At 44.9% G+C, this 12,528-nt stretch overlaps 1 protein-coding gene across 2 annotated transcripts; it reads right to left on the reverse strand.

The window, feature by feature from the left end:
• Window positions 1-764: 764 nt before the first annotated feature.
• On the reverse strand, window positions 765-8,959 carry LDHB (lactate dehydrogenase B). 2 transcript variants are annotated; one of them, XM_072145438.1, is made up of 8 exons: window positions 8,860-8,959; window positions 3,971-4,104; window positions 3,303-3,420; window positions 2,624-2,797; window positions 2,348-2,521; window positions 2,151-2,268; window positions 1,858-1,981; window positions 765-1,047 (listed from the first exon to the last, which is right to left on the reverse strand). In XM_072145438.1, the coding sequence occupies exons 2-8, from the start codon at window positions 4,097-4,099 to the stop codon at window positions 880-882; spliced, it is 1,005 nt and encodes a 334-aa protein (XP_072001539.1). In that variant the 5' UTR covers window positions 4,100-4,104; window positions 8,860-8,959; the 3' UTR covers window positions 765-879. The 2 variants fall into 2 exon arrangements, with proteins under 2 accessions (XP_072001539.1, XP_072001536.1); XM_072145435.1 differs by lacking the exon at window positions 8,860-8,959 and adding an exon at window positions 6,842-6,999.
• Window positions 8,960-12,528: the final 3,569 nt, after the last annotated feature.

Consider the following 12,528-nt stretch of genomic DNA (forward strand, 5'->3'; position numbering starts at 1 on the left):
CACGGACATTTCATATACAAAAACATTTTGTTTATTTGTGCAATCCCTCCAGCAGAGGTGGCCGTATCCGAGGAAGCTCTCTCGTTTCTAAGGGACAACATGGCTATGTTTATGGGAAATTATCTTCACACAGGAGCATTTTTTTTAATAACATCCTATTGAAGAAATGTTTATATATGGCAGATTAATCAAACTGAATGTGAATGACCAGACGAGAATATCCCTTTAATTAGCATGTAGGGTACAAGAGCTTCATCTTGATATGAGCCTTCACGCTCAACCAACTCCTCAATGGTTCCGATTCTGGTGTACATCAAGTGGGTAGAGCTAGACAACCCACAAATTATTATAGTTCCTAGAAGCTTGGTTAGGCCAGTGGTCCTGAGCTGGAACTGAAAGATTGTCACACCTGATGTCTGGAGAAGCCCAATTCTTAGGGGGCTAACGAGAACTCTAGGATCAATGGAACAATATCCTTATGCCAAGATGGACAAACTCAATCATTTGCCTAGAGAATCCCTTTATACTGCACTACATGCAAGTTATGTGTAGAAACAGAAGTTTAAGGTCCATCTCCATCCAAGAATCAACCGTCAAGACCCCTCAGTCATGAGGCTGGGGCCTGCAGAACCTGGTCAGTTTTGTACAATTTTGATTCTAGAGTTCTACAAGTTATGGGGGCCCCCCATATAAAATTTTTGTAAAGGTGTATTGTACCCCCCCCCCCCCCCCCATCCACAGAACCAAAATAATGACCAAGTTAGTAGTTTAGTATCAGGATTTTATTCTGACAACTATTGTTATTCTAGAAACCAGTATACAACTAATTCACAAGTGATTGAGGCGCAATGTGCAGGACAAGTTCAACCAAGGCAACGTTCACAGATCTTTCAGGTCTGCCTGAACACCCCACAGAGTGTCTGCACTCTTCTTCAGCTGGGCAATTTCATCATCTGTCAGCTTCTGTTTCACCACCTCGACCAGACCATTGCCATTCAGGACACATGGGAGACTGAGGAAGACTTCATTCTCAATGCCATAGTAACCCTGGTGAAGAAGTTGAAGTTGTGAGAACCAACATGAAGCGTTTGGCCCAGCCAGTTACAAATAAGAGTCCCAAGTCTACCAACCTACAGCTTACATAAGCATTTGCTCCAGTGGCTTTTCCAAATGTTGGAGCTACTCTGGATTTATCATCTGCGATAGCATCTCTTGCATGCATTTTCTTTGATTAGTTAATGCACAACCCATCCATAGTTGAACTCTCCCCACAATCATCTAGTAAAGTAGATGATATTAGTTGCTGGGGTTCATGGGATTTGAATCCAGTTCTAACCTTTGCCCTACGTGCCCTGAAAATTGGCCACACCACCCTAGGTTCAACAACATGCAGGGCCGGATTACAGGAGGGGCTCCTGGGGCTAGAACCCCGGGGCCCCCACCACTTTAAATTTTTAAGGGGCCCCCACCAGTTTCCGACAGTCAGCGACTCAGCTCAGCCGAGTCGCTGACTGTCTCTGTGCGAAATGCACATAGGGGTCTAGGATGTCAGCTAAACACAGCTGCCTCCACTGGGGGAGATGGCCATTTTCTACAGGGGACTGGCGGCCAAATTCTACAGATTGCTGAATACTACAGGGGGATGGCAAGCTATATACCTCCAAAAACATTGTTGGAAGGGCCCCCACCAGTTTGAGCCCAGGGGCACCCCCCCCCCCCCCCACCACCTTTAATCCGGCCTTGACAACATGTAATACATATTTGCCAGAGGGGTGATGAGCATCGAGAACATTTTTCAAACTCTCCATACACAATTATATCAGGAGACTGCACCAACAATACTATGGCTACTCTTACCTTCACCATGGTGGAGACCGGATGTACTCTACCCAGGTTCTTTGTGATGGATTCGCACAGGTCAGCCACGCTCATGCCGATGGCCCAGTTGGTGTATCCCTTAAGTTTGATCACTTCGTAGGCACTAGTGAAATATCAGATGTATTGGCAATTTAATGTTTGTTCATTTTCACAGGAACCACCCAAGACCATCTAAATTCATGAGAGCTTTTGAAGGCCAAGCCCAGATTTCTTCCCTTGCATTGAAAGGGTCCATGAATGGTTCAAACAGTGAACAAGATAGTCGTCATTACCTGTCAACCACTTGTTTGTGGACCTCCTTCCAGTTCTCAGGGTCTTTGTCAGTTCCGATAGCAGGGTTAAGAGACTGTAGGGCAACACCAGCCACATTAACACCACTCCAAACCGCAACTGCAGAAGAACAAGCACGTAGTCACCATCAGGTTTTGAAAGCATCATTGCTAACCAAATAATCTGGATGGTCACTCACCACTGGAGTCTCCATGTTCTCCCAGGACATAAGCATGGCAGCTGCTTGGATGGAGGTTAAGCTTTTGAGCCATCAAGTAGCGGAATCTTGCAGAATCCAGATTGGTGCCACTTCCTATGATACGGTTCTGGGGCAGACCACTCAACTTCCATGTCACATAGGTCATGATGTCAACTAGAAGCAGATTTTTAACCCATTACTAGAGTTATGAAGTGCGCCAAGATTATAGACACCTATGCAATGGCCAACAGTCTTGAAGGCCATGTTTACACCTACCTGGATTGGAGACAACAAGAAGTGTGGCATCTGGACTGTATTTAACAACTTGGGGAATGATGAATTTGAAGACATTGACATTTCTCTGTACCAGGTTGAGACGGCTCTCTCCCTCTTGCTGTCTGACGCCACCGGTGACCACTACAATCCTAGAATTTGCTGTTACGGAGTAGTCTGTGCAATGGAAATATATGGCACATGAAAGGGTTTCCTGGTACAAGACACTAAAATAGAACTTCTTGGGCTGCAAGTTTGTCAACATTCTACTGGGACAAGGATCTTTCCCTTGCAGTACATCCCACCATGGTGGGAACTCCATGGGCAAGCCATTCATACCACAGATTGCACTGTATTAAGATCAGAACCACTGCTGAATCCCATGGGGTCCTGGTGGTCTTCAAACTACTACCCAATATGAGTTTTTACCTTGTACTGTGTATAGTATGACTTTTGGTAACCTCAAACAAGGCATTTGTGAGGGCCAACTCTTCAGTACATGCTGGCAATCAGGTACACAAGATTTGACAGATAACCAAGCAAGAGTACAAAGAGGACAAGACAAATTAGTCTAGACATCCAAAATGTCCCCTCAAACATAACATAGACATTACCCACTTATTTAACTTCTGTATGAATCAGACCAATGTGGATGAAGTGCTACAATACAAGTTCTCCTCACCTTTGTCTGCAACAATTTTTGGCGTTTTAAGGAACAGGCTTGCATGTTGCAGATCCAACATCTCACCCCTGAGCTTGTCTTCCAAGATATCGACCAAGGCCACTTCATCAGCAAGATTCTGTTTGAGAAAGAAGCCTTCAATACCACAACACCAAATCTGAAGATCAGCTAATGACACTTTAAAAACAGAGGCTCTACAGATTCCTGCAAGCATTTCTTGAAGGCCATAGTCCAAATTTTAAATCACACTTTATAAATTTGGTTTAGCCACATGGATTGACAATCAGGGGAACACCATAAATTTATTGCTTCAAAGACTTATTCAACCAGTAAGTAGGGGGTACCAAGCTCAACCCCTTAGATTGTTCTACATGAGGAACTGGCATAGGACTCTCGTTAGTCAACCCCAACCCTAGTCCCAGATGAGCCATCAAGAGCCAATTCTTCAGTGCCTACTTGGGAGACTTGTTTCCCTGTACTTAATTTATGAAGGTCCGGGTTCCTCCCCACTCCTTTCACTACCAGGAGTGAAGTTAGCCTTTCTGGACAGAGCTGAACTTCCCATTACAGTGTTAGTCTAGTGTTTCCGAGACAAAGGCTTGCTGAAGGTCGTCTGTGCAGGAGTTGGTCACATGCTTTGTGTGAGTGGAGCTATTTTTGGCACATACCTGCTGGAGGATGCTGACGGTACATGCCATGCCAACTTGCCCGACACCTACGATTGTGATCTTGTTCCTTGGAGGAGCAGTCTTATCCTTTACAGTGCTGCTGAGCAGTCCCTCTTGTACAGTTGCCATGGTTTCTAGAAGAGAAATTCCCAAACCAGTCAAATAAAGTGTACAAATTATGGAATGATTTGTCAAACTCAAGAGGGTAGGGTGGCACCATTTTCCATTTCTGCTTGTAATCGATACATGGAAACCAGAATTGGACCAACTCAATACAACAGTTCAGATGTTATGGATGCAGCTAGTGTCCCCCCCTCCCAAATTACTTCAGCAAGCAGAGATTTTATATCAATGGAATTTTAGATCCTATAAGAGTTTGTCCTTCACTTAAAACAAGACCTTGATGTGCAGTTTTGAAGTTGGAGGACACAACTTGAGGGTTCAGGTTATGCATTGGCACCATCACCTCCTATAGTTTTGAGGGCCCAGACTTTCCGAAGGCGTCCTGCAGTCTCTGATCAGCTCCCCATTTATACTTCCATCCATGGAACACCCCAAATATCAGTAAAATTGTCTTTATTCAAAGACAAACTTTTTGCAAAGTTTCTAGTCTCCAAAGTAGCAACTTTAGTAGACAGCGCCCCCACTAGTCAGATGTTTAAAGGGCCATGGTACAAATGCCGTGACCCATTAGTTAGTGTTCATCCCACACTATACATGAAGTGGTGGTGCCCGGCACTCAAGTGGATGAGCAAAGCTGCATGAGGGCGTACTTAGGAATAATTTGAGTTAATGCAAAACATAAGATCCCACATGTGGATTTTTTTGGTTGTGCAGCATCACGCTACCCATGACGTCGCTGTATATCCTGCCTCCCGCAGCTTCACGACTCAGGTTACCAGTCTATAGCAAAGCCCTGGACGTGCATTCAGCCTCCCATCTTATGGAAGCGACGCTGCACACATTAATGCTACACAAGGTCGTCCTTCCATGTCAGGTGCTGCCCTGGCATCAGATCCAAGTTTCCTTGACAAGCGGAAAACCCTTCCAAGAATTTTAAAGAGGAATTATTGTATATATAATTACCGTTATAGAACGTGGGCTTGTATCCATCTTCTCCAAACACATCACCCAACAATCTGACTGCTACATTCATCATGTCCAACGTCCATCATCACCAAGTTCTCTGCCCCTGGACTTCTACTGTAGTGACTCAAGTACTGACATACCCCACACAAGTCCATATACACGCCATTAACAGTCCATAATACACACCTACAGGTTTAGAAACCTACAATATGACTGTATAAGATGGTCCTTGGTCTATATGGTCAGTATCAAGTCCATAAATCTTGACTATGGGTCAAGAGACACAATTAGCAGCAAAGATTAGGCTTTTCAGACCAGTTCTTCTACTCCCAGGTCACTGCCCATAGCATCTCCATAGATTTACTGCTAAGAGTTTCTTAATCTTCATAATTTGGGTAAAGGAGGGGGGGGGGGGTGTTCTAATAACAAGTTAGACAAGAATAGGGGACGACCCGTCAACCAATTGCACCCACAATATGAATGGAGCATCTGGTCACACATGCTCCCTGACGCTCTGTTTATCAGAACTCTATGTCTTCCAGGGCCATTAAATAGTGACTGGGGTGGCCCACAAAGTTTGACCCACAGTTCCATTCATTCTTTTTTGGGTCGGGCAGCACAGACCCCCATTGCTTGAACTACAGGTCAGGCATGTGCACCACGGTGCCATTCACTTTATGGCATGGAGATGCTCTGCAACTTCATTTAGTGCTATCAAGGCCAGTTTTAGACAAAGTGGGGCCCTTGGTAAAAACTAAAAGTGGGGCCCCAAAATAAAACTATTATATGACCAGTCAGTAAGAGGCTCCTTTAGTTCTGCAAATTATAGGAGATCGATGCATGGGGCCGCTTTAAGACAGGTGGCCCTGGGCAAATGCCCAGTTTGCCATCCCCCAAAACCACCCGAGTGCTATAGAGAAACAGAGCATTCCCTTGATACACAAGGGTTATAAGGCCAAGGCTCCCCCCCACGCAACAGCTTATCTCTTAAGGGGGCATTCACGCCTGGTTTTAGGTTTGAAAACTCCCATCTCAAAAACTGCCCATGTGAACACACCTTTATCCCGTTAACCTGTGACCCGATGAACCTTCAAGTCCAAATCATGTGCATAATATAAAACTGGAAATCTTATCAAATTAAAAAAGTTACTGTATTATATGCTGCCAAATCTTAACATCTTAAAGGGATGAATCTCTCATCGCAGCTATGACTCCACGTGTACAAGTCACGACCCGGTCATGTTTGGTTTGTGATCTAGAACATCTCGTTTCCTGCTTAGTAAGACTTCCAGTAACCATCTGCAGGTCCCAGCGTTACGAAACCTTCCATCTGCTCCGTCGTGGCCATTATATTACAGCAATTCAAGTAAAGCGTCCCCTACGCTGACGTACACAGGTCTATATAATGTGTCGTTTTATCTATAGGCAGGCGCCGAGACCTGGCAGGCGTCCAGCTCACGTCTCACAATAGACGGGGCCTGTGCTGGATTGTGGCGAGATAACAAAGGGTTACACAACACGCTGCTACAACTTATAAAGGGTTAAAGGAAGCAAGACGTAGAATATGAAGTATGAAGCATTCGATACAAAAGTGTGAAGTGTTCCGTCTAACCAGATGAGTGATGCAAGGATCAGCGTAGGGATCACTGCCAAGATGCCAGGGTCACCCAGCGCAGCGTGGACCAGAGACGCATCAATAAGAGGGGGGTCATTCGCTACAATCGGGTTTAACCCCTTCCCGGTGGCAAAGCTTAAAGTAGCACATAGCAGAATAATACGTACATGACTTATGGCTGTGGATGTCTGATTGTACGAGGCTTCGGCTGTCAGAATGAGGCAGAGGAGTGGTTACAGACTACATGACTACAGCCCAGAGACACACCCCATCACCTCACTCAATCCCCTCCAAGGACAACTCTGCAAGGGCATCACAGGCCCGGCCCTACTTCAGACGCCTCCTTAGCCTAAAAATCTTCACCCCACCCCTCCCCTAAGGCCGTACAGGGGCTCATTGTGAGAAGAGACTTCTGTATTCCTGGAGGATAGAAAGTGAAGTCTGAGATGCAAGAAGGTTCCTGATAAGGAAGATAACAAAGTGTGAACCATAGAGAGATAAGATTACAGCCTATAACCATCTACTGTGAAGAGCAGAACTACAATAGTGTGAAATACAGAAGGATAAGTAAAAAAAGCAGTCCTGATACGGTCCTCAAGATTCCTGATCTCATCTGTGGGTCTGAACGATGAAAACAAGCCCATGTCCCTAGAAGATCTGTGCTTAGTCCTCCAAGATGTTAGGAACAACCTCCCCACCGAGTTCCTTTACAAACTTTGCCTTCAAGGTTCTTCTGAATAAAGGATGGTCTCGGCCCGATCACATATGCACCTCCAGGAATATGTAGGCAGTCTGTAACCAGACAGTATTGTATTGTTTACATACAAGACACCGAAGCCTGGTTAACTTGGTCACTTGTGGGTTTCTGGAGACCTCTGTGCAATTGGGCCGAGGCCCGGCCCCAAAACACTAACGTGGTGTTATGAACACAACACCAGAATAAATGTGCAACTTTAGATTTAACAAAAATAAATCAGGGAATTTTAATACCCCTCACATTGCACTTCCATAGTCTTCCCTCAAGTATTCCCTACAGCACTCCCACAGGGCAGATGAAGTATTACAACAAACATTTTGTGGGTTCTTCTTAATATCCCAACCTGCCAAGTCCCCTAAAACAGGCGATAAATGGGGCCCTGTGAGTCCAGCACTCTTCAAGGGGAATTCTAGGGTTTTCAGACATGTTATCATTAAGTTTCTGAGGTAAAACTGTTGCCCATGGAAACAAACCAGAGCTCAGCTTTAAGTTTATAAACGGCTGTGGGAAAATGAAAGCTGAGCTCTGATTGGTTGCCATGGGCAACTAAAACAGGTTTGCTCTTATGCCACAGTCACATGTCCTGCTAGCGTCACGTTCATAATGCGCCATTAGCACACAGGGGCGGGCATCGGAACGATCGCATAAGCGTTTCCCAGGAAACACATGCGTTCAGGGCAAGGTCCGCCCCCTGTGCGCTAGCATCACATTATGAATGCGACACTAGTGGCATATGTGACCATGGCCTAAGAGACTTATGATAAATCTCCCTGGGGCGCTGTCCCACGTTGCGTTTTGGCTGCGTTTGCAAACACAGACCAAACCACACCCACCAAGGTGGGCCAATTGCATCTGCTTTTCTATGTAAACGGCCGCAATCGGGAACGAGACGCCAATGGCTTGCAGCCAGAGCCAAAACACAACATGGGACAGCGCCCTAACAGCTGAGAAGAAGAGGAGATTTGACAGATTACATTGCTGTTAACAATATCATAAGTTAACGGGCAAATCTCTCCGCTGTTGTAATGCGTTAATGTCCAAGGGTGAATGCACCCTCCATGCCCAATTCTGAAGATTGCGGGTGCGTTCACACGTTCCGCTATCGTCGCGTTCATAACGCGACGCTAGCGCACAGTGGGCGGGGCTCAGGCCAATCACATATGCCATTGCCCCAAACTCCGCCCCCTGTGCGCTAGCATCGCATTATGAACGCAGCGCTAGCGGAACGTGTGAACGCGCCCTCAAACTCAAACTTTGATGATGTGATTGAAGACAGGGTGTGCTAAAACTAGACACAGGTGTAAACTTTACACACCCAATGCTCTTTGCATGCTTTGCGCAAAACTACAGAGACCAAACAAGACATTATCACATGACAATCCTTAAAAGTAAAAGCCTTGATGCCGCAGGATGACTAGTCCTACTTACCTGCTCCCAGCACTACTCTGCTATCCAAGCACAGGGGTGATGACTGCACCCAGAGCTCCCCGCTATTTATCCGGGCAGTGATGGCAAATATCCCCCAGCTGATGTATGCTAATCACATCTACACAGCAGCTCCAGGGGCAAATCCCATACACCAGGTGAGAATGAACGGCTCACACGCGTTCACACGTGGAGTAAAAGCACTGACTTTTGAAACACAATACATCAGCTGAAGAGCGGAGATTTGCCAAATGAGGGCGCGTTCACACGTTGCGTTTTGGTTGCGTTTTCATTGCGTTTGGAACGCATATACAACAGTCGATGTGAGGTAATTTGCCTAATGACATTACCGTTTACGTTTGTAAACGCAATGTTAACGCATGCGTTAACATAGCGTTTACGATGCGTTTTGTTAACGCATGCGTTAACAGTGATGAAATTAGGCAAATCACCTCTCCTCAGCTGTTGTATATGCGTTTCAAACGCAATGAAAACGCAGGTCAAAACGCAACGTGTGAACGCGCCCTGAGGGTGAAGACACACATGGCGTTTTTGGGCCGTTTTTGGGCCGTTTTTACTAAGTGCGTTTTCAGATCGTTAAAAAACGCATCAGTTTTTTAAAAACGCATGCGTTTTTTGAAAACGGATGCGTTTTTTAACGCATGCGTTTTTAACGATCTGAAAACGCACTTAGTAAAAACGGCCCAAAAACGGCCCACAAACGCCATGTGTGTCTTCACCCTGACATTGCGGTTAACATTTACATTTACAAAACGCAACCGCTAATGTGATGTTAACGCTTGTGTTAACATCACATTAACAAAACAACATTACAACATTTTGTAAACACACAAGTTAACAGCAATTTAATTTGTAAACGCAGTGCAAGCGTACGGGGGCATACACTGTGAAAGCGCCGTCAGGGCGCGTTCACACGTTGCGTTTTGACCTGCGTTTTCATTGCGTTTGAAACGCATATACAACAGCTGAGGAGGGGTGATTTGCCTAATTATATCAATGTTAACATTTCCGTTTACAAAACGTATCGTAAACGCGATGTTAACGCATGTATTTCGTTAACGCATGCATTAACATTGTGTAAACGGTAATGTAATTAGGCAAATCACCTCTCATCAGCTGTTGTATATGCGTTTCAAACGCAATGAAAACGCAACCAAAACGCAACGTGTGAACGCGCCCTCAGGGGTACATCTCGTTCAGCAGGCAGAACCCCACTTTTATAACTTATAGTAATGGAATACCCCTTTAAATTTATGTCTGTACATTGGCCAAACTAGACTTTTAATATGTTCTTCAAAAGGGCAAAACTCATCAAACGCCTCCGGTCCAGCGCAATATACCCCGCGATGGCACAGCGCAGACGTCTGTCAGGTGTGGATAGAGATCTATGACCACAATCCAGCAGGCGGCCTCTACACAGCACGACTTCCAGCAAACATCATTCTCTAGGTCACCTTGTTACAGCCGCAGCGTATAATTACCTGGCAGTCACTGTCACCTTCATTACTAGAGACCAATACAGGGGACACAGAGGAGTCCATGTCACAGGACAACATGTTTCTTCTTATGGGGTCTTCTTATGTGGCCGAGGGGCGTCACACGGGTGCAGGTTCTATCTCTGCATTCATTATAACTACATCCCTAAATGTATATGACATGACATGAGCATGAAATTACCACTCAGCACCCCCCAAACTTGGAAGTTACCAAATCCTTGTAACCTGCATAGAAAACTTCCGAAAACTAATTTAATGTCATTGTTGGAACATAAGTGAAGCTTTGATTTCTGCGCCCTCTTCCGACTTTGTTTTCACATACTGATTGGTGAAAGCTAAAGTGGTAAGTTTAGGAAGGTTTTAGGAACAGAAACTCTGCTCAAGTACTTCAGCCATGACTTAGGACAGTGATGGCGAACCTTTTAGAGTCTGAGTGCCCAAACTTCAACCAAAATCCACTTATTTATTGCAAAGTGCCAGCACAGCAATTTAAGCAGTAATTTATTTCTCCTTGTTCTTTGACAACTTTCAGTCATTCAGCCTCCTAAAGACACCAATGCAGTTGAAAGGAAGAGGGCAAATTCTCCTATCATTGTAGGAAGATTCTGTAGGAAGATTCTGTGAGTCCTGTCTGGTGAACTTCATGCTCAGGTGATGACCTGGGTGCCCACAGAGAGTGCCATAGGTTTGCCACCACTGACTTAGGGTGATGCCACACATCGCGTTTTGAAACCATTTTTTGGTCCATTTTTAAGCAATCCGTTAAAAAACGCATGCGTTAAAAACCGCATCCGGTTTTTAAAAACGCATGCGGTTTTTGAAAATGCATCCGTTTTTGACAGGTTTTCAGAATTTGCCCAATAAAAAACGGACAAAAACGCATGCGTTTTTTAACGCATCTGTCTTTTAACAGAGTGCTTAAAAACGGACCAAAAATGGTTTCAAAACGCCATGTGTGGCATCACCCTTAAAGGAAACTACAGATCTGGTGGTAGGTGCATCTAACATATGTAAGGATAGGTCCTTTTTAGGGCTAATCCTTTACTTCCCTCTGTCTTTTCTAATCTTTAATCAGGGTAACATGCAAATTTTCTAAAGAGGCTACTGGGGCGTGGAGTAGCTGGAGCTGAGGCTATGCTACCAGTAGCCTCTATGATCCTCCTAACCAGACATCGTCAGCGCGCAGCTACAAGGAGCTGCACGCACTTGTCTGCGAAACCGGAGTTCTGTGCATGCGCTGTAGCTACGGCTTTGGAGCCTGCTCCTTGTAGCTGCGCGCTGAAGATGTCTGGGTAGTAGGATCAAAGAGGCTACTGGAGCGTAGAGTAGCTGCGCCGTGTAGCCTCAGCTCTGGCTACTCCACGCCCCAGGAGCCTCTTTAGAAAATTTGCATATTACCCAGATTAAAGATTAGAAAAGATAGAGGGGATTCAAGGATAAGCCCTAAAAAGGGCAATCCTTACATACGTTAGATGCATCTACCACTGGATCTACCATAATAGGTAGATCCTTAGTGGTAGGTTCCCTTTATTATTATGATTATTATGTCCTAATAAGAAGTTCCTGAGGAACAACTTCTTTTATTACAACTCTATATGATTATGGAAATATAGAGTTATAAAAGTTACCCAAATTACCCTGCAGAGATCACCTGAGCGCCTCAGGGAGCCTGGTATTTTAATTTATGCGCTCCTCCCATTGATTAACTTTTAAAGAGTTATATAAAGTTATAATAAAAGAAGTCCTGAGGAATGATGTTTCTCAGGAACTTCTTATTAGGACTCATCAAGAGGTAGATGTCCCTTTTAAGGGAACCTGTCATCAGAAATTGACCTAATAAGTCACTATAGGTATGTTGTCAAGCAAGTATGTTATCTTTTATGACCCAGCTCGGTGACATCATCCAGAAAATCAACTTTGAAGTGAGATTAAGTTAGATGTATAAAGTCATGGAGGCGGAGAGTTAAACACTGAAGTCAAGCTCTCCTGCCTCTGCACAGGGACAAGTAGTTGACATCATTCATCGGACTTCAGTAGATCTGATCAATGATGTCCCCGGACACTGGACCACCAGTGACAGGAAATGGAGCTTTCTGAGGCAGGGAGAGCTTGACTTCAGTGTTAAACTCTCTGCCTCCATGACTTCATAAAACCA

This window comes from Engystomops pustulosus, chromosome 4 (genome assembly GCF_040894005.1).
Source record: "Engystomops pustulosus chromosome 4, aEngPut4.maternal, whole genome shotgun sequence".
NCBI classification, from domain to species: Eukaryota; Metazoa; Chordata; class Amphibia; order Anura; family Leptodactylidae; genus Engystomops; species Engystomops pustulosus.

Excerpts from the sequence above, each read along its gene's own strand:
- LDHB (XM_072145438.1), bottom strand. The coding sequence starts at position 4,099 with ATGGCAACTGTACAAGAGGGACTGCTCAGCAGCACTGTAAAGGATAAG. Across the intron at positions 2,522-2,623 it reads TCTTGTTGTCTCCAATCCAG|TTGACATCATGACCTATGTG; the intron begins GTAGGTGTAAAC and ends ATCTGCTTCTAG. Across the intron at positions 1,982-2,150 it reads CACAAACAAGTGGTTGACAG|TGCCTACGAAGTGATCAAAC; the intron begins GTAATGACGACT and ends ATATTTCACTAG.